The 20477-nt window shown below is 40.5% G+C and overlaps 1 protein-coding gene across 8 annotated transcripts in view; it reads left to right on the top strand.

The window, feature by feature from the left end:
- KIF6 (kinesin family member 6) overlaps positions 1-20477 on the top strand; it is a 521280-nt gene that overhangs the window by 70773 nt on the left and 430030 nt on the right. For 4 of the 8 annotated variants that reach the window (XM_082731113.1, XM_082731111.1, XM_082731107.1 and 1 more), the window contains exons 1-3: positions 9732-9896; positions 14283-14392; positions 20036-20110. In XM_082731113.1, the coding sequence (XP_082587239.1) occupies positions 9831-9896; positions 14283-14392; positions 20036-20110 (251 nt within the window). In that variant the 5' untranslated portion in view covers positions 9732-9830. Of the gene's footprint in view, positions 1-9731; positions 9897-14282; positions 14393-20035; positions 20111-20477 lie in introns of those variants that run through there. The other 4 variants (XM_082731109.1, XM_082731108.1, XM_082731114.1 and 1 more) reach the window with 2 other exon arrangements.

Below are 20477 nucleotides of genomic sequence, written 5' to 3'. Positions count from 1 at the left end.
GCACAGAAGAGGGTCGCTAACTTTGACTAGGGGACATGGGGCTGATGGTCTTTCCAGAGCAGGTGACATTTGAGTCAGATCTTGAAAGGGGTGTGTGTGTGTGTGTGTGTGATTTCTTAATGGGCAATGTGGAAAATGGCACTGAACACAGATGGTGGACACAGAAGCGTGGACAAAGGCATGAAGACATGCAAAGGTATGGCATGTTTAGGAACTACAGGGAATCAGTGGCTAGAGTAGAGGCTCAGGGAAGAAGGATGGAGGACACAAAGAAGGGCTGTGAAATTGATGTAAAGATAGTTTGGGACCAGCTTATGAAGGTTCTTTGGACTAGATTCTGTGTGTAACGGGATGTTTTGGAGGTTCTCAAACAAGGAGTTTGAGAACTGATTTCTCAAGGAGATGAACTGATGTCAAGGAGACATGAACTGATTTTCATTGTATAAAATTAACCCAGTAACAGGTGTAGAAGATGGGTTAAAGGAGAGGACTGGATTAGAGGCAAGAAAAGCAGTCAGGGTACCTTTCCTAGTTCAGGCAGACATGAAAAGCCACAGTCAGGCAATAAGCATTGGGCATGGAGTTGATGGGGAAGAGACAAAAGATCTTTGGGAGGCAGGATCCTCAGGACTTGCAAATGGAATATAGCTATCAAAGGGACAGGATGCAGCAAGGGACAGCTCTGAAGTCAAACCCGGACAGTTGGGTCTATCATGATGTTATTCCAGTATGTACAGACAGAAAGTATTACTGTAAAGTTGCAAAGGTTAAAACAGTTAAACAGGTTCTGTGGAGTGTGGGAGAAGCCAGACTATGAGAGGTTGAGAAGGGAAGAGGAGATGAGGAAGTAGAGGTCTGGATAGATTAGATTGTGAAGAAGCTAGATTCAGGATGCAGGAGCCAAGGCTGGATTTGGTGGCAATTGTAATGAGTTAGATAAGGGAACTCTGCTATGCAAACCATTTTCTTTGATGTCTTAAGTTATGCTATTTGGTAAGCACTTCCTGTAATTCTGAAATATGCAGAGAAACACATTAAACACCCAGAGAAGATAGGACAGGGTGGGTAATTTACTTAGAAGAGAGGCATTCTGGAGCTATTTCTAACTCAGCCCATCCCTTGCTTCATTGGGATGTTGGTGAAGCATTCAGGTTGTTTATGAGGAGCCTGGGTATAAATACACAAACAGTCATATTTTCCAGTCAAAACTGGAGGCCTTACCAGCCTTCCCTCCATGTCATGGACTGTCATTTGATTCATATGCTACACTCTGTAATCCGGCAAGAGCCTGGGCTGTAATTCCATATGGCTGGCCACCAGCTTCCAGCCATAAATGACTTTGATGTTGCTGTTCAGGAGGAGCCCCAGGAGGGCTGCGGGAAGAGGATCAGACAAAGCAGGGAAAAAGGAGCCTCTGCTTCTCAGCCAAAGAGGGGATGGACCCAAAGGAGAAGGAACCCAGTAAGGTGTCAAAAATCTGTATCCGCCATCTCGTAGGAAAAGGGAAAGAGCCCACATTTACCAAAACCAATGATTCCCACTGATCCCATAAACCCAAGCAACCCAAAGCACTACTAAGTTTTATGAATTCCACTCTGCTATGTGTGCAAGGATGGTTATGTTAATTAAATGATGCTTTAAATTAGCTGAACATATTCTCAAAGAATTTTTTTGCTGAAATTATGCATTGCAGATTTTGCGGTACTCTCTCTCTGCAATTTAACAGCATGATGCTGTTATTTAGCATTTAATGAGTACCAGAAAATGCTCTGTGTATTCTCTATAAGATTCAGAAACAATGGACTAAGTGGATCTTTTTGAACTGATGGGAATAAGGGGAGGCCTCTTGTAGTGACCACACAAGAAACAGAGAGATGGGGACTCAGATGAGAAGGGATTCCTAAGGAATATGTCCTCCTCAGGAAATGTGCTCTTTCTTGCTCATCTTTTAAAATCCTCAATCAGGGACACTCAGGAGTCATGCCTGATGTCCTATTGATTATCCCCAAACACATTCTTACTGGGAGTCAAAGCAGTTTTCATGATCCTGTAGGCACAGTTTTCATCAGTTGATTTTTGTTCTATTAATATCACCATTTGCCAATAAGCAGCACAGTTCAGGTTCCTGGTCTTGCTTCTTGGAATAAACTAATAGAAAAAGGCCCCAATCAAATGGTTTCTGTCTTATTAATGAGCAGCCTCCCACTCCCGTCTGAACATGCTTGTTCATCTGATAGTAAAGGGACAGTGTCGTGTTGTAGCAATGAAAGATGTTAGAACAAACTATCATTAAGTCCCCCAAAGTCACGGAAAAAACAGGGGAGGGAAAGTATACTGCAATTAGGTAATTTTATGTACATATTCTATAATATCAAAATTACCAGCCCATAAAACGTTAACTGGTCCCGTCAGACTTACAAAGAAAAATTATGCATTTTACAGTTGTAGCACCAACAGCTAAAGAAGTAATTGAAAACTCATACCGGCACACAGTTTCAATCTTTCTTAAAAAACATACAAACAAAACCCAACTCACTTGCCTATGGACTAATTCACTTCAGGCACAGCTTAATTTCTTTCAGATCTGAGGCCTATAAACCCTGGCTAATTTGTGTGGTACAATTATACATTATTTTGGCAACTACAGAGCTCAAGAATCCCTTCAACAATTTAAAGACATCTTAATTCCCCCACTTAAGCAAGTAGATAAGGTGCAAATAATAATATGGAATATATACCCAGTTGTGGGAAAGACACTGTAACTTGGAGATTTAATCTCAGAACTTATTTAATACCCATTTGGGCCATCTGTTTGAGATTTAGGTAAACCTGTCAGAGGCTTTGGCCTGGGAGTTATTGAAGTCGACTATACCAGGAACAGAAACAGAGGTTGTAAACTGGGGCTCACAAATGTACTTTATTTAGGCAGCCTTGTGTTTTAACTGTTTCGCATGTGAATGTTTTTAGTTGAGGGCATGTAGTCTCCAGTTCACAGTGGGACAATTGCCTATTGTCACAGACCTGTCTGTTCAGCACACTTACACCATCAGTGTGGGCCCAGGAAATAACTGAGTTTGCAATCTTCTGTATGGCTTATGTACATACATACATGGTTGCTTCTGCTTCTTAGGAAGTGTTTAGAATACAGGACAGCAGAGTAACATTCTTATATAACCGTCCATAGATAGTCTGCATGCCAACTGCATGAGGTAGCTGCTGTCAATTATCGATCCCAATACATGCCCAAGGTCACAACTTCAGGTTGATACAGAGCAGGATTTGAACCTGCACTTCCACCCTGTCAATGCCTTTGATCATGTGACCTGGTGTAGAAAACAGGAAGTATCAAGTTCCCACACCTGGATCCCACAGATTTTCCTCCTAATCTCATTCCACTCTTTCATGTCGAAGACCACTAACATCTTTAAGCAGCCTGGATCTTATGATTCAACACTTAAAAATGATCTTTTGCCAATTCCCTTGGCTTTTTTGCCTCCTCTGTTGCATTCTCTTGGTATAATTCCAACTTTTTATCTGAGACATCCACACATTTTCTCCTCTTTCCTGTTCTTTCAATGTCCCCTTCTTTATTGGCTTTGCCCCCTTAGATAGGAACAAAAGACCCTTCTTGACCCTGGGTTCCTGAGCTTTTATCCCATGCTTTTCTTCTATACAACTCTACACCCCCAAGCTTCCTGAAAAGTAGCCTCACTTGGCTGCCTCCACTCCCCAACCTCCCATTTACTCCTGGGCCACCTACAGTCTGACCTAGACCCCCATCACCCCACTGGAGCCTTGTCTAGGTTACAGGTGACTTTCCAATTGTCCGAGTGGATGGACATTTTCAAAACACCCTCTTTAGTATCCAACACTATTGAGCACTTTCTTCTTCTGAAAAAGTCCTTTTCCATAAATTTCCATGACAACAGCATTCCCCTTCCTCCCTCCAACCTCTGCTCTCCAGCTACTCCTCTCTGTCCCTTTGGCAGCCCCCCTCCACCTCCAACTATCGGCACTAGAATTGCACCCTCATTCCTAATGAGACACTTGATCACTTTCTGGAAAAGAAACTCTGTGAAGACTCCCAAATCTGTATTTTTAGCCAGAGCTTTCTCCTAAAGTTTATCCATCTACCCACGGAAGACCCATAGGCATGTGACATCTAGAACATCTGCAGCATCTTATTTCCCAGCTCTCCATTCTAACCTATTTTACCTATCTGGGTACATATCTGCACCATCAACCCAATAGCCCAATTTCTCTCTTCACTTTTTTTTTTTTTTTTGCTTCATTGAAGTATAATTGAAAATATAAAACTGTATATATTTAAAGTGTACAATGTGATGACTTAATATACATACGCATTGTGAAACTTTTACCGCCGTCAGGCTAATTAACACATGCATTACCTCACCTTGTTACCTTTTAAATTTTTCTGTGGTGAGAACACTTAAGATTGACTCTCTTGGCAGCTGTCAAGGATACAATACAGTATTATTAACTATAGTCAACATGCTGTACATTAGGTCCTCAGAATGTATTTATCTTATAACTGAAAGTTTATACTCTTTCACCAATGTTTCCCATTCTCCCCTCCTCCTCAATTCCCCAGTCCCCGGCAACCACCATTCTGTTCTGTTTCTGTAAGTTTGATTCTCTCTCTCTCTCTCTCTCTTTTTTTGATTCTACATATAAGCGAGATCCCAGAGTATTTTATTCTAACTTATTTCTCTTAGCATGATGTCCTCAAGGTACATCTATGTTGTCATAAATGGCGAGATTTTCTTCTTTTTATGGCCAAGTACTATTCTATTATGTGTATAGATAGACATAGATAGACGTTTCCCACATTTTCTTTATCCATAGATAGACAATTAGGTTGTCCCACTTCCGAAGGAAACAAGATCAGTATCTTGAAGGGGTATCTGCACTCCCATGTTCTCTGCAGCATTGCTCACAACAGTTAAGATATGGATGCTGCCCCATCTTAAATCATCTCATCCTTACCACCCAGTTCCAGGTGAAAAAGACCTTAAAGTCTATTTCATAAATACCTGGTTCTGTCCTGGTTCTCTGCTCTTCTCCATCCCTGCTACCACTACACCTCCTATACCTGTTCATACCCTGTCCTTTTCTTTTTTTTAAATTTTCTTTAATTTTTTAAAAAATTTTCTTATACTAGTATAATGTGAATACCATGTAATTCTCACTTTTAAGTTCTATGAGTTTTGACAAACTATATAGTCATATAATTGCAACTACAGTCAAAATATGAAATAGTCCCACCACTTCCACTCTGGCCCCAAACTCTCCCATGCTTCTTTGCATTCAGTTCTTTCCTTCTTCTTAGCCCTGGCAAACAGTCATCTCTTTTCTAACCCTACAGTTTTGCCTTTTCTAGAATATGATATAAATGGAATTATACTGTGTGTAACTTTGAGTCTGGCATCTTTTACTTAGCATAATAAATTTGATATTCAGCTATATTGTTGCAAGCATCAGCAGTCTATTCATTTTTATCATGTATATGTGTTAGTTTATCCAGGTCACCAGTTGAAGAACATTTACTTTGTTTCTAGTTCAGGGCAGTAGTGAATAAAACCATAATAATCATTCACCTTTACCTCTCTGTGGGGACGTCAGTTTTCCTTGAACTGGGTAAACACCTAGGAGTGTAGTTGCTGAGTGATATAGTAAGTGTATATTTAACTTTATAAAATAAGCAACAATGAAGCTATTTTTCAAAGTGACCGGTCCATCTTGCATTCTCTTCAGCCATGTTTGAGAGCTCCAGATGTTCTCTATCTGTGCCAGCTTTTGGTATTGCCAGTCTTATTTTCTTATTTTTAGCCATTCCAAGAAGTTTGTAGTAGTGCCTCATTGTGTGTGTGTTTTTAAAGATTTATTTATTTATTTATTTTAGAGAGACAGAGATTGAGAGAGCACAGAGTTGAGGGATGGTTTGCAGAGGAGAAAGAGTGTTAAGCAGACTCCATGCTGAACTTGGAGACTGAGGCCAGGTTAGATCTCACAACCCTGAGATCATGACCTGAACTAAAACCAGGAGTTGGACGCTCAATAAGTGCTCCTCATTGTAGTTTAATTTGCAGGGTTTTTTTTTTTTTTTTAAGATTTTATTTATTTGACAGATAAATCACAAGTAGGCAGAGAGGCAGGCAGAGAGAGGGGAGAAAGCAGGATCCCCGCGGAGCAGAGAGCCTGATGCGGGCCTCGATCCCAGGACCCTGGGATCATGACCTGAGCTGAAGGCAGAGGCTTTAACCCACTGAGCCACCCAAGTGCCCCTAATTTGCAGTTTTTTAAGGATTAATTATGTTAACATCTTATGTTAAACATGCTTATTTGCCATCCATATACTGGGAAGTGTCTGTTGAAATCTTTGATTCCCCCCCTTCAAAAAGTAAATTGGGTTGTTTTTCTATTTTTTTAATTGAGTTTTAAGAGTTTTTAGGTATTCTGGATGCAAGTTCCTTATCAGATATGTGTTTTGCAACAATATTTTCCCAGTTTGTGGCTTGTCTTTTTATTCTCTAAGGGTTTCTTTTTAAAAACTTTGTATTTTGAGATAATTGTAGACTCACATGCAGTTGTAAGATATAATACAGAGAGATTTTTCGTTCCCTTCCCCCGGTTTCCCCGAAAGTTAACATCTTGCATAACTATAATACAACATCACAACCAAGGAATGGACATTGATACAATCAATCCATCTTATTTAACTTTCACCAACTTTATATGCATTTTGTGTGTGTGTATGTGTGCGTGTGCATGTGTGTTTCATTCTATGAAATTCTATGCAGATTTCTGTGACCACCACAGCCAAGATACAAACAGTCCATCACCAGGATCCTTTTATAGCCATAGCCATCTTACCCCCTCCCTTCCTCTCTAACCCCTGGAAACCACTAATCTCCTCTTCATCTCTATAATTTTGTCATTTCAAAAATGTTATATAAATGGAATCATACGTATTTGACTTTGAGTCTGGCTTCTTTCACTCAACATAATTCTCTGGAAATTCATCCAAGTTGTTATATGTACTAGTGGTCCCTTCATTTTTATTGCTGAGTAGTATTCCACAGAGTTTTGTTGTTGTTGTTGTTGTTATTTTAAATCCATTCACTGTTTGAAGGACATTCTGGTCATTTCCATTTTGGAGCTATTACAAATAATGCTGCTATGAGCATTTAAGTACTGGTTTTTCATGTAGGCACAAGTTTTCATTTCTTTGGGATAAATGCTCATGAGCATAATTGCTGGATCTTACAGTAGTTGCATCATTAGTTTTGTAAGAAACTGCCAAACTGTTTTTCTAGAATGGCTGTACCATTATCCACAATACATTTTACATTTTATATCCCCACCAGTAATGTATGTGTGATTCAGTTTCTCTGTATCCCAGTTGGACCTGGTTTTGTTGCTATTTTTTATTGTAGCCATTCTGAGAGATGTGTAGAGACATCTCATTTTGGTTTTAAGGTATATTTTCCTGGTGGATAATGATGTTGAACATTTTTTAATGTGCTAACAGTGTCTTCCAAGGTAGTCACCCTTTCTTATGTATTTATATATGTATACGTGTATGTAAGTATGTATTTTCCAGCTTTATTGAGAGTTAATTGATGTACAAGTTTTAAGGTGTACAATGTTATAATCTGATCCATGTATATATAGATCTTCCTCAGTTTTTGATGGGGTTATGTCCCAATAAAGCTATCTTAAGTTGAAAATATCATTAATTGGAATGCATTTAGCATACCTAACCCACCAAACATCTGTAGCTTAGCCTAGCCTACCTACTTTAAATGTGCCAGAACACTTAGATTAGCCTACAGTTGGGAAAAATTGCCTAACACGAAGTCCATTTTTTAACAGAGTATTGATCATCTCGTGTAATGCATTGAATCATGCACTGAAAATGAAAAACAGAATGGTTGTATGGGTACAGAATAGTTCTAAGTACATAGGTTGTTTAACCTTATGATCATTTGGGGCTCACTATGGCTCCCTCCTACTGCCTAGCATCATGAGACAACATGATACTGTATATTGTCAGCCTGGGAAAAGATCAGAATTCATAACTCTAAGTACATTTTTTAGTGAATACATATTGCTTTTGCACCATCATAAAGTCGAAAAATCATTGGTTAAACCATGGTAAGTCAGGGATCATCTGTACTGTGAAACTGTTAACACGATAAAGATAACACCTCCATCATTTCACATAATTACCATCTATTTTTCTGGCGAGAATATTTAAGATTTACTGTCTTAGCAACTTTTAAATATATAACACAATATTTTTAACTATAGTCACCATGCTGTACATTAGATTCTCAGAACTTATTTGTCTTATGACTGGAAGTTTGTACCTTTGGCCACTATCTGCCCATTTTCTGCATCCCTGGCCCCTGGCTACCTGTTTTACTCTGTTTCTATGAGTTCAGCTCTTTTAGACTCTACAGATAAGTGAGATCAAACACTATTTGCTTTCTCTAAGTTATTTCACTTAGCATAATGCCCTCCAGTTTCATCTGTGTACCCATAAATGCCAAGATTTCCTTGTTTCTTTCTTTTTTTTTAATTTAAATTTTTTTTATAAACATATAATGTATTATTAGTCCCAGGGGTACAGGTCTGTGAATCGCCAGGTTTACACACTTCACAGCACTCACCATAGCACACACCCTCCCCAATGTCCACAACCCCACCACCCTCTCCCTACTCCCTTCCCCCCAGCAACCCTGTTTGTTTTGTGAGATTGAGTCTCTTATGGTTTGTCTCCCTCCTGATCCCATCTTGTTTCATTTATTCTTTTTTTTTAATGACAGAAAAATATTCCATTATACATAGAAGAGAAATAATATATTAAATAGTCTTCAAATATGCCCATATCACATTTCCTTTAGGCATTTATCCACTGATGAACACTTAAGTCTTTTTTCCATGTCTGGTTAATGCTGCAATGATTATGGGTGAGCAGTGATCTGTTTGGCATCAGATTTCAATTCTTTTGGATATGTTTCCAGAGGTGGAAGTGCCGGATCACATGGCACTTCCATTTTTCAGTTTTTGAGGAACCTCCATCCTGTTTTCCATAGTGACTGCACAAATTTACCTTCCTACTAACCTTGTCCAGGGGAGCCCAGCCAATCCTGACAGGGCCATCGGCAGGGCAAACGGCCCCTCTCTCTTCCGGTCTTGACCTCTTCCAAGACAGAGATAGAAGAGGTGCATCTTGTGCCCAGTCCTGGTATAACTTGGAACTTCCTGTGGAAAAGCTGCCTCCTTCATCAGACCCTGATCTCTAAGTTGGCAGAAGCCGTTGTGCTTAGCTCAGGATAACGCCCAGCCAGCATACTGCTTGTAACAGATCAAGTGACATTTCTTCAATGAATGAACAATAAAAAAAAGGAATGACTTCAGTGCTAAAAAGAGGTGTTGGCACAGAGAAAGAATGGATTAAGGAATCGTTCAGGGCATGGTGGTTGTCACCCCATTAACCACTAAGTAGGCCAGCTGTGGAGCTAAACCTGGTGCCCAGACCTTGACCTCGCGCGTGCGTAGCGCTGGCCACTCGGCCCCGCCCCAACCCCGCCCCAACCCCGCCCCTCGGGACTTCCCTTCAGCCCCCTCTGCAGTCCGTAACCAATTAGGGAGAGGAGGCGGTCCTGGTTGGCGCGGTGCTCCTTGGGTAGTGTCGTTAGTTACTGTTGCTAAGGCTGCGGCTGGCCGGAAGTGGTGGGAGTCAGAAGTTTTAGGAGCCCCCTCCTGAGAGAGGTCAAGGGTCAGTGCAGAGCCAAGAAGAGATGGTGAAGCAGACCATACAGATTTTCGCGAGGGTGAAGCCCACTGTCCGGAAGCAGCAACAAGGGGTACGGGCAACGAGGGCGCCGGCGCGGCGGGGCCCCCCAGGCAGGGGAGGGACGGCACGCGGGGGCCTAGGCTAGGAAGGGGGTTTGGCGCCGGGCGCGGGATGTCGACCCGAGTCCCGCAAACTCAGTTAAGGCGCCGCCCCGACGGCCACGCAGACACGAACGCCGCGCTATCAGGGACGCGGGCAGACAGCCGGGCCACTCCCACCCTGCAGCGCCCCGCGGGCGCGGACGCGGACGCTGTGCACAGAGCCCCACACAGGCGCCCGGCGCACGTGTTCACGCGGGGGCCGACGCGGGCGGGTGTGCCCGTGTACGCGCTCACACGGGCCGCGCCTCATCTTGCGCACTTCTGGCTGCTTTCTGGCAAGCGGTCACGCAGCTCTGCACACTCTGCGCACACATAAGCCCAAACGTCTTTCTCACTCGAGCGGCAGGTGCCAGCTGAAGATGTGTCCATACCCGTCTGAGATGTTACAGATGATGTAGGTCGTTACACAAACTCAACACCTATGACTGTGGCTCTGTGCACGGTGGGCCCTTAGGAATTTGTTGCCTAACTACATCGTCCTTCTGCGACACAAACATGAACCTTTGACATAATACTTCTTGCAGATATACATATTTATGCATCTCAAAGCATATATATGTACTTTAAATATATTTATATATTTAAATACATACATTTTTAAAAGTATATAAATGTATCCATATATATATACTTTTCATTCAGAAAACATCGACTGAGTATTTACTAGGTGCTTCGTCTAGTGTGCTAAGCTCAGAGGTACAAAAAGGTTAAGATTTTGCCCTTGTCCTGAGAAGAGATGTGGTATACATGATTAACTTTTAAAAACCTTATTGTAAGTGAATATAAGAGGAGAGAAAATGCTAAAGTATCCATAGTTCCTTTCTATACTTCTTTTTTTTTTAAATAAACCAGAAGGATTCATTTTTCTTTTTTTTTTTTTTTAAGATTTTATTTATTTATTTGTGAGAGAGAGAGAGTGAGAGCGAGCACAGGCAGAGTCAGAGGGAGAAGCAGGCTCCCTGCGGAGCAAGGAGCCCGATATGGGACTCGATCCCAGGACGCTGGGATCATGACCTGAGCCAAAGGCAGCTGCTTAACCAACTGAGCCACCCAGGCGTCCCAGAGATGTGCTTCTTAAATGTTTCAAAACGCTTTTTCCCCCCCTCTCTAGAAAGAGCACAGTCGTTTAGATTCATAGATTCGGCATTATCTCTGATTCTCAGGAGAACTCTGCAAGGTCGATGTAGTTTTCCTCATTTTGTAGATGAGGAGACTGAGTCTCACGTTAAATAATACAGTTAAGCCATCCACCCAGTGAGTGGCAGAACCAAATTTTAATGAAGGATTTTATTCTACAGTTCTTGGCTCTCAAGACCTAACATTTTGCCTCCCAAAGTGAGAACTTAGGTAAGGGCAGTCTGGATCTTACTCATGAGTGCCTGGAATGGGTATATTATTAATAATATTTTATATCTATTCCATATCTATGATATATATGTAACAGCATAGTATATCATAATGTAGCTTTTGCATTGTGCTATTTATGTATTTGGAGCAAGAATATGGCATCTTTGTCATCATCATCATCAAAAGTGTTTTACTCATGGACTACCTGAGGATAAGATGCATGAGAAGACTCCATAGAAAATATAGACTTTTTTTTTAAAGGAATAAAACAGTATAGAAAGGAACTATGGATACTTTAGCATTTTCTCTCCTCTTATATTCACTTACAATAAGGTTTTTAAAAGTTAATCATGTATATCACGTGTTTTATATGTAAAGTCCCTTCATACCTCTTCAGATTCTTAGCCAAAAATAGTGAGCTTGTCTACATAGATTCAGCAGTGGGAAGCAGGTGTTTGGATTTGGTAGTATTAGAAGATTGGTTGGGTGAGGGGGTAGAGGGAGTATGATAGGGGGTTGATGAAGAATCTTGGGTGCTATTTTGAGCTTTCTCTTTTTTTAAAGTGCAGTGTTTGGATATTTTACTGTGCTGCCTTTTGCATTTCTTTGGTGAGATTCTGTAGGGTGGATTGTTTGATACTCCAGGAAGTATTTTTAGGTGTTACTATGTTTTTAAATAGCAGATACTTACCAAGATGCAACTTATGCCACATACACAAAAATAAGAGAACATAGCTGAACACACTTTGAGTTAGTGTATTCCTGCTCTCCCTTAGAAATCCCACTTCTAACACCCGATCTTTTTGCTCCTGGAGATGTATGGTTGTTTCTTTGCCTGTGACATTCAACTAGGAGTGATTCAAAGGTTGGTTTCTTTCTTTCTTTCTTTTAATATTTTATTTATTTATTTTATTTGAGAGAGGGAGACTGAGAGAGAGTGGCAGAGGAAGAAGGAGAAGCAGGCTCCCCGCTGGGCAGGGAGTCTTATGTAGGGCATGATGGCAGGACCCTGAGATCATGATGAGCCGAAGGCAAATGCTTAACTGACTGAGCCACCCAGGCACCCCTGTATTTTTCTTTCTTTCCTCTTCATTTTGTGGTTCCATTACTTCATTATTCTTATTCCTTAAGGTAATATAAAGTAAATTATAATAATCTTTAGAATGGTAACTTAGAAGATGCATAAGACAAACCTCTGATAATTTTAACAACGGCCATGCTTTTCATTTGTATAGTGCTCAGTACATTTCAAAACATGTTCACATTCATTCTTGCATTTCTTGTAATTGCCTTCTGGGCCTAAAAACTCTCACTGTGTCTCAAATAAGTATTGCTATGACTAAAGGTAAAAAGTCAATCTATTAGACTAACTAAATTTTCTGGTTGAGAGGGACATTTCTCAATGCCTCAAAGAATGGCTTAATCAGCGAGGTAGAGGGTCTTTTCTGTCTTCGGAGCACTGAGTGTTACAGAATTTTTGAAAACACCGTGACTCGCATTGAAAGGAGTACCTCACTCTTGTATGTTTCATGTCTTAACACACCCCTTTCACTCACTCACCTGCCTAGTCATTAACTTTTTTTTTTTTTTTTTTTTTGGTGTAGTGCCCTACAGGATATAATTTTTAAATGTCTCTTGAGAAGCCTAGTTATGGAAAGTCTCGGACCTGATGCCATTACTTTCTACAAATAATTTTATTTTACAGGATGACTTTTCTGCATGAATTATTCACATTTTAGGTGAGAAGGTTCAATAAAAAACTGCTTAGGAAAATTATTTACTTTTGGGAGATTTAGGTAAGCTTTTACTTGTTTAAGAATATGACTTTTCCTCCATAATCAAGCATCTAAATGAATCTTGAACAGGAAGTATTCCCTGTTAGAAAGACTTTTATTTCCTGGTGAAAGACAAGAAGTCTTTTAAAAAAACAAAACAAACAAAAAAACCAAAAAGAACCTCTCGATCTAATGACTAACATTTTTTATAGTGCATTACAAAATGCTTCCAGTTCCATGACATCATTTATCCCCATAGCAATCTTGTAAGGGAGGTAATTCTGTTTTCCTCATTTTATGTATAAAGGAAGTGAGATTCTGAATGTGGTGGCTGGTCACACAGCTGGTAAATTGAGCTCAGTGTTGGACACCAGTCTTTGGGTACCAAGTCATGCTATTCTTTATTACACGTGACCTCTTTATAGGCTTAATCCTTGATTTTCCTGGCCAATAAATAAAGGAGTAGGTAACCAAGAAGAGAATCAGAGAATTTGCAGTGGAACAGGTGCTTGGTTAAGACCCTTCATTTCCATATCAGTTTAGAGAGGTTAAGTGATTTCTTCCAGGTCCTTTGCTAATTAGTGGCTGAGCTGGGAGGAGAACCTTGAAGATGACATCAAAGACATGAATTACATATATCTTTTGAAACCACATGTCTTTTATCAAATCCTGAATATGTCTCATGGAAACTTGGGCTGCTTTGAATATAACTTGAATTAGAGCATTCTTGTGAGCTCTCTGAGAAGTCTCAGACCTAGTCCTTTGATCTATGTCGGCCACTTTGTAAATGCTCAGAAATGCTTATTCCTCGTAGAAAGATGTTAATTTCTGGTACATAATTCCAAAGCAGTACTTAGATTAATGTGCTGCTTTCAGAACTATTAGTTTCTCAACAACAGAGACATTCAGATGCTCAAATTTGAATAGTAGATCATTCAGAGAGGACCTGAGCTTTGGTAGAGCATTGATTTAGATTTTACCTCTTTTTCTGTTCCATATATTTTTCAGAGTCTATGCACAGTTCAAAGAGGAAAATTATCCAAATTATACTATGTTATGACTTATCTTGAGTGCAATTTTTTATACAATTACAATATCTATCATAATAACATGGTCATAATTCAAGCTGTAATTTTACTATGCTATATTCATTTGCTGTCTTCACATTTGCAGATTTACTCTATAGATGAAGATGAAAAACTAACCCCTAGCCTGGAAATTATCTTACCTCGTGATTTGGCAGATGGATTTGTGAATAATAAGCGAGAAAGCTACAAATTTAAGTAAGTTTCTCTTTTGCCTTTGTTTCTGTTTCGCTATTGAACTAACTCTTGTGGTGCATTAATTATCCCCTGTAAAATCACTAGTGCCATTTCTTGGGAAGAATGTGGTCCTATTTTCTATCTCATCTAGTAGGTAGATTTCAAGCTGCCTTTTCATTGCTGGGCCCAGAGTTGAAAAGAGGGAGTGTTTCCTTTCTTTTCTTTTTTTTTTTTTCCTAAGAATTTATTTATTTATTTGACACAGAGAGAGAGAGAGAGTGCCCGCACAAGCAGGGGGAGCAGTAGGCAGAGGGAGAGAGAGAAGCAGGGTCCCCGCTGAGCAGAGAGCCTGCCCAATGTGGGATCATGACCTGAGCTGTAGGCAGAAGCTCAACCAACTGGCCATCCCAGCACCCTGAGGATGTGTTTCTCTCTGTCTAAGATGCTGTCCCCAAATCCCAGCCTTTCTTTGTTACATCTGTTTCTCCAGTGTTGTCCTTTTCCTCCTTGGCCCACTATGATTTAGGACTTATAGGAAGCTCAGTGTATGACTAAACTTTATTCAAGTTAGTAACTCAAGGTATAATCTGTGTGCTGTATCCATGAGCTTTCTTTATAACATAAATGATATCTGGGTCTCATAGGCCCATATGCACTCTCCATATTTCTACTGTGTCATGTAGTGGCCACGAGCCACAGGTAGCTCTTAAGTACTTAAAATGTTGCCAACCTGAATTGGGATGTGCTCTAAGTGTAAAATACATTGAGGATTTTTGAAGGCTTGGTGTGGGAAAGAAAAAAAAAAAGAATGTAAAACATCTCAAGAATTTTTTCATACTGATTGCATATTAAAATGATAAAGTTTGGGGTTACATTGGATTAAAAATAGGTTCTTAAAATTAATTTCACCTGTTTCTTTGTTTAAAAAAGTGGCTACTGGAAAATGTTAAATTACATATATACTCACATGTGTGGTTTGCATTATATTTCTCTTGGACAGTGCTGAGCTATAGGGATCAGGCGAAACATAACCAACAGGCACCCCTGGATTGTCGTCAGTGCCTTTTGTCCAAATTCTCTTCTTCTTCTTTTTTTTTTTTTTTTAAGATTTTATTTATTTATTTGTCAGAGTGAGAGAGAGGGAGAGCGTGCCAGCGCACAAGCAAGCAGAGTGGCAGCAGAGGCAGAGAGAAAAGCAGTCTCTCCACTGAGCAAGGAGCCCGATTTGGGACTTTATCCCAGGACCCTGGGATCATGACCTGAGCCGAAGGCAGTGGCTTAACTGGCTGAGCCACCTATGCGTCCCAGTCCAAATTCTCTTCTGGTAGTCAGGCCTTGAAATGGGGGATTTGGGCTCCTTTATGCTGCCTTTATTCTCTGGTTTCAGTCTGTGCTATTTTCTTTCTTCCCCACTTTTGGCTTTTGAAGAAGTTTGAGCCCAAGTCAAAGCCATATTTGATCTCTGCCTAAATTTAGGTAGTGGATTTCTGGGTCCCCTGGAAGGAATCCTAATTGCTGTCTTGCATTTCTTTCTGGGCTGTTTGGCTTGGGCCCTGTTTTCGTACTGTTTTTGCCCTTGCCCTTTGCATAAAACCAGTCCAGATATTTTTATGGTTTTCTCTTGAATTCTTATATTTATTTACTTATGTCTTATAAAATTCCCATTGGTCTTGACAGTTTATCCTTTGTGTCTCATTTACCCCATCTTCTTTTATAGCTCATCTTCTTGTGTCTAGCACATGGCTGCTTAGTAAGGTGTGCTTACCCTGTCTTTTTGGCTCCTCATTGCCTTTCATTTTGTTCTTTAAGGAACAGCTTTATAATACATGACTTACTTTTTCTTTTCTTTTTTTTTTTTTGTTTTTTTTTGTTTGTTTGTTTTTAAAATGACTTACTTTTTCTGAAGTGGGCCTTCCCCCACTGATGTAAGCATGCCACATACTTCAGTGGCTATGACTTCATGACAGCTGAGCGGGGTCAGTCTCCTTTTATAAAGCCACAGTTTGCTGAAACATTTTATTCAGCATGATTCTATGTGATTCTTAGGAACAACTGGCCCATGTCTCTATCTATTGTCCTTTTCCAAAGTATTCTTTATATTATATAGATAGAAACAGTGCATTTAAACCTGTTCATTGAAAATGTGTTATTTGCTTTTGTAAAAATCTTACTCATTCTTTCTAAATCTCTGGATTAAAAATATTGGCTTTGCCTTTTATTTTTATTTATTTATTTAAAGATTTTTATTTATTTATTTGACAGACAGAGATCACAGGCAGGCAGAGAGGCAGGCAGAGAGAGAAGGAGGGGAAGCAGGCTCTTTGCTGAGCAGAGAACCTGATGCAGGGCTCAATCCCAGAACCCTGGGATCATGACCTAAGCTGAAGGCAGAGGCTTTAACCCACTTAACCACCCAGGCGTTCCCTGGCTTTGCACATTAAATCAAGAAATTAGTAAGGTATTTAACTTATACCTATGTTCAGAGATAAATATTTCAGCATCTTAAGGGTGTTTCGTCCCAAGAACATTCATTCATTCAATCAGTAAATGTTTATTGACTGTCCTCCATGTGCTGTTTTAATGGCTAGGAACATAGTAGAGAATGCAGCAAAAAGGTCCAGCTTTTATGGGGCTTACATTTTAGTGAGAGGAGGTAGATAGGCAGACCCTTAAGTACAGTGTATATTAGAAAGTGTTAAGTGCCACAGAGAAAAATAAGGCAGGCAAGGGTAATAAAGAGTGCCGAGAAGAAGGGCCGCAAAGGAGAGGGATAGAGTGTTTCATAGGGCAGTCAGGGAGGGCATCCTAGGAGGGTGATATTTGAGCAAAGGCTTAAAGGAGGTGAGGAAGTCACACATTCAGATATTGAAGGGATTGGGATTCCAGGTCAAGGAAAAACTAAGAACAAGTCTTGGAGACGGGAGTGCTGGATGTCTGAGGAAGACTAAAGGGGCCTGTGTGGCTGGAGAAGAAGAAGGTTAATGGAGCAGCAGAGTGGCCAAATCCTAGGGAGCCTTAGAAGTCATTGTAAGGATTGTTTGGGGGAAAAAGTCATTGTAAGCTTTTCCCTCTCAATGTCTTTTGGGAAGATAATGGAGGGTTTTAAGCAGAAGAATGAAATAATTTCACTTAGGTTTTAACAGGATCATTTCTCCTGGCACCTGAAAAATTGACTGTAAGAGCAGTCTGTTTGAAGGAAGTCCAGGCAAGAAATTATGGTAGTTTGGGCCATGGTAGTAGCAAGTGGAAATGTGGAGAAATAGTTGGATTCTAGATGCATTTTGAAGGTCAAAGGTGACAGAGTTAGTGAATGGGTGGGAATGAGAGTATAATGGTGAAAGAGAGGAGTCAGGATGTCCTGAGGGCTTTGGGCTGCATGTTTGGAAGGATGGAGTTGTTCTGTACCAGGATGTGGAGGACCAGGAAGAACAGGTTTGGGGTGGGAAGAGGGCAACATATGCCAAGGTTGAAACAGATTTTACAAAAAGCCTACTCAACTTCCTGATAACTGAAAAGACCTCATCAGAATCAGGACACCGAAGTTATGTTTCAGGGTGCGGTACTGATTAGCTCCAGGGCTGTGAATAATTGCTTTCTCTCCCTGGGCCTCAACTTCCTTTTCTGGAAAAGATTCCACGGAACTCTTTAAACTCTCTGATTCTGTTTTGAAATGCCAGCTGATCCTTAATGACTTTTCAAATTACTAGGTAACTACATTACATAAACTTAAATATTTTGGGATGATGATATTTGGTCTTTAAGTACCATCGTATGATTTACTGAAACTCTTGCTATCTCTTGGGTTTACATGGTGATCGATGTAATTCCTATTACTTAGGGAGGTGGAGTTGGCAATGGCTGATGGATTCACTCAGGCATGGCCAGCCTGGTTGAAGAAGCAAATCAGCCCGATCGCCATCATCCTCAAAAGCACCGCTGGGTCTGTGCTCAGATATCACAGTAGGTAGAGCTCTGAAGAGCGCTTGAGCGGCCCTGTGTTATGTCAGCATTCATATCTGAAGCTGTGACGCACCTGCAGGGTTTTGAGGAGTGTTCTGAGCAAACCGGTAAATACTGCTGTCTAAGATATAATCTCGCCTGCTAAATGACCTGGTCGCCAGAGTGTCTGACAATCCCTCTCTTTGTATAGTTTCATTATTTGCTTCTTCAAAAGGGAGGGTGATAAGCTCTAAGGATCTTTTGAAGTTAGTTGATTAAAGACCATGAATTTCATTCCATTTTGTATTTCCTGCCCAGCTCCAGACATTCATCTGAACTCCTGGGTCATGAAAATAGTCCCACATCTCCTATAGTCTCCACTTTTTTTTTTCCCTAAAGATTTTTATTTTATTTATTTATTTTTTTATTTGTCAGAGAGAGCACAAGCAGGGGAAGCAGCAGGCAGAGGAGAAGGGAGAAGCAGGCTCCCCACCAAGCAGGGAGCCTAATGCTGGACTCAGTCCGAGGACCCGGGGTTCATGACCTGAACCGAAGACAGATGCTTAACCAACTGAGCCACCCAGGCGTCCCCATGTAGTCTCTACTTTAATAGACCGTGTGTCCCACTTGTGAGTCACAAGTGAGACCCATGGACCAGAAGTTCCTAAGCTATTCTGAAAGCCGCTTAGGATGCGCTCACATATGTTTGTTTTAAAGGTTTTGCTTTAAAGCCACACCACCCTTATTTTTTTTATTTTTGAAAAATTTTAAACATGCAGAAGAGGTGGAAGAATAATGCAGTATAACCTCTCTTGGACCCTTGGTGGGAGATTCACTGATTGTTAACATTTTGCCCTATATCCTTATGCTTCTCTCTCTCTCTCTCTTTTGCTCCCCCTTCAGCACCTCTCCTCCTTTACCTCCCCATGTGTTTCCCTCTTCCTCTTACTTCCTTCATGATGTTTTAGTGAGGGCCATTCCTGCCGGTAAGCGACTTATCACACTATAAAAGTTACCTTGATTTTCCCACTGTGCCCATGATCTCATACTAAGCTCAGTCGCCGCACCATTGTGAGGTAGGCAGCATCGACACCGTTCCACCACCGCACGCCCCTGGCCTTGGCATTCTGATAAAGACATCTCTCTACAGACCCATCTTGATTTACTTTTTGACTTTTGATTCATGATCAACCCAATGGGGCAAAACTACCCTGAGAGTTTAAGTGGCCGATACCAGGATGTAGCACCTACTGATGAAAAATCAACCTCAGTTCACAATTTAAAAACTAAGTTCGATAATTGTACATTTCACAGCTGCGTTCTGTCCTTACAGGTCAGACATCAGAAGTTCACTGGCTTATTTACATCCTGTTCTTGGGTTTCCATTTCACATACTTATCTGGATTTGAATTTGATGCCAGTTGCAGACACTGTCCCTCTTGAGGGCTAAAGAACACACAGTTTATTATTTGGTTCAAAGCTGCTGCAGTTTTTCAGAGGGATTTATTGTGCAGATCTTGTCAAAGCAATACTGTTTACCCACCATTTGTATACAGGGGTACAACAGCGCTGTGTGGTCAGGACTACAGGGCAAACATTGTGTCAGGTTAGGTAAGCCCAGTGATGTAAATATGGAGTAATTTGCAAAGCTTTTAGGAAAAAAAAAATTAATCCAATTGTGTTTGAAGCTCAGCTTTTCAATAACTACCACTTTCATATTTGCAGATTTCAAAAGATTTTTGATCAGGGTGCAAACCAAGAGACCATTTTTGAAAACATTGCCAAACCAGTTGCCGAGAGGTAGGATTTCCTGTATTTTATTCGGTGGGTTGGTGGTTTTTCATCTTGTCTTCAATTTTCAGATAATTGTGGTAATGTGCTTCAACGTATCAATCATATACTCATTGCTTCAGGACATGCAATGATGCTAGTATTAATACCTTCTACTTATATAGCTGTTCATTTTAGATGTAGATTTTGAGCCTTAAAACAAACCAGAGAGGTAGAAGAGCCATTATTACTCTCATTTTACAGGCTGTGTAACTGAGGATCGGAGAGATTAAGTGACACTGCTCAGTATTGTGTGGCTCATGGTAATGGAGTGCCATACTGTTACATCCAGGCTCTTCCTTCAATATAGCATTTCTAACATCTGACCAGAGGGATG

This window comes from Mustela nivalis (assembly GCF_964662115.1).
Source record: "Mustela nivalis genome assembly, chromosome: 5".
In the NCBI taxonomy this organism is placed as follows: domain Eukaryota; kingdom Metazoa; phylum Chordata; class Mammalia; order Carnivora; family Mustelidae; genus Mustela; species Mustela nivalis.
The sequence above is the reverse complement of the archived record's forward strand: the minus strand, read 5'-3'. Positions and strand labels throughout refer to the sequence as shown.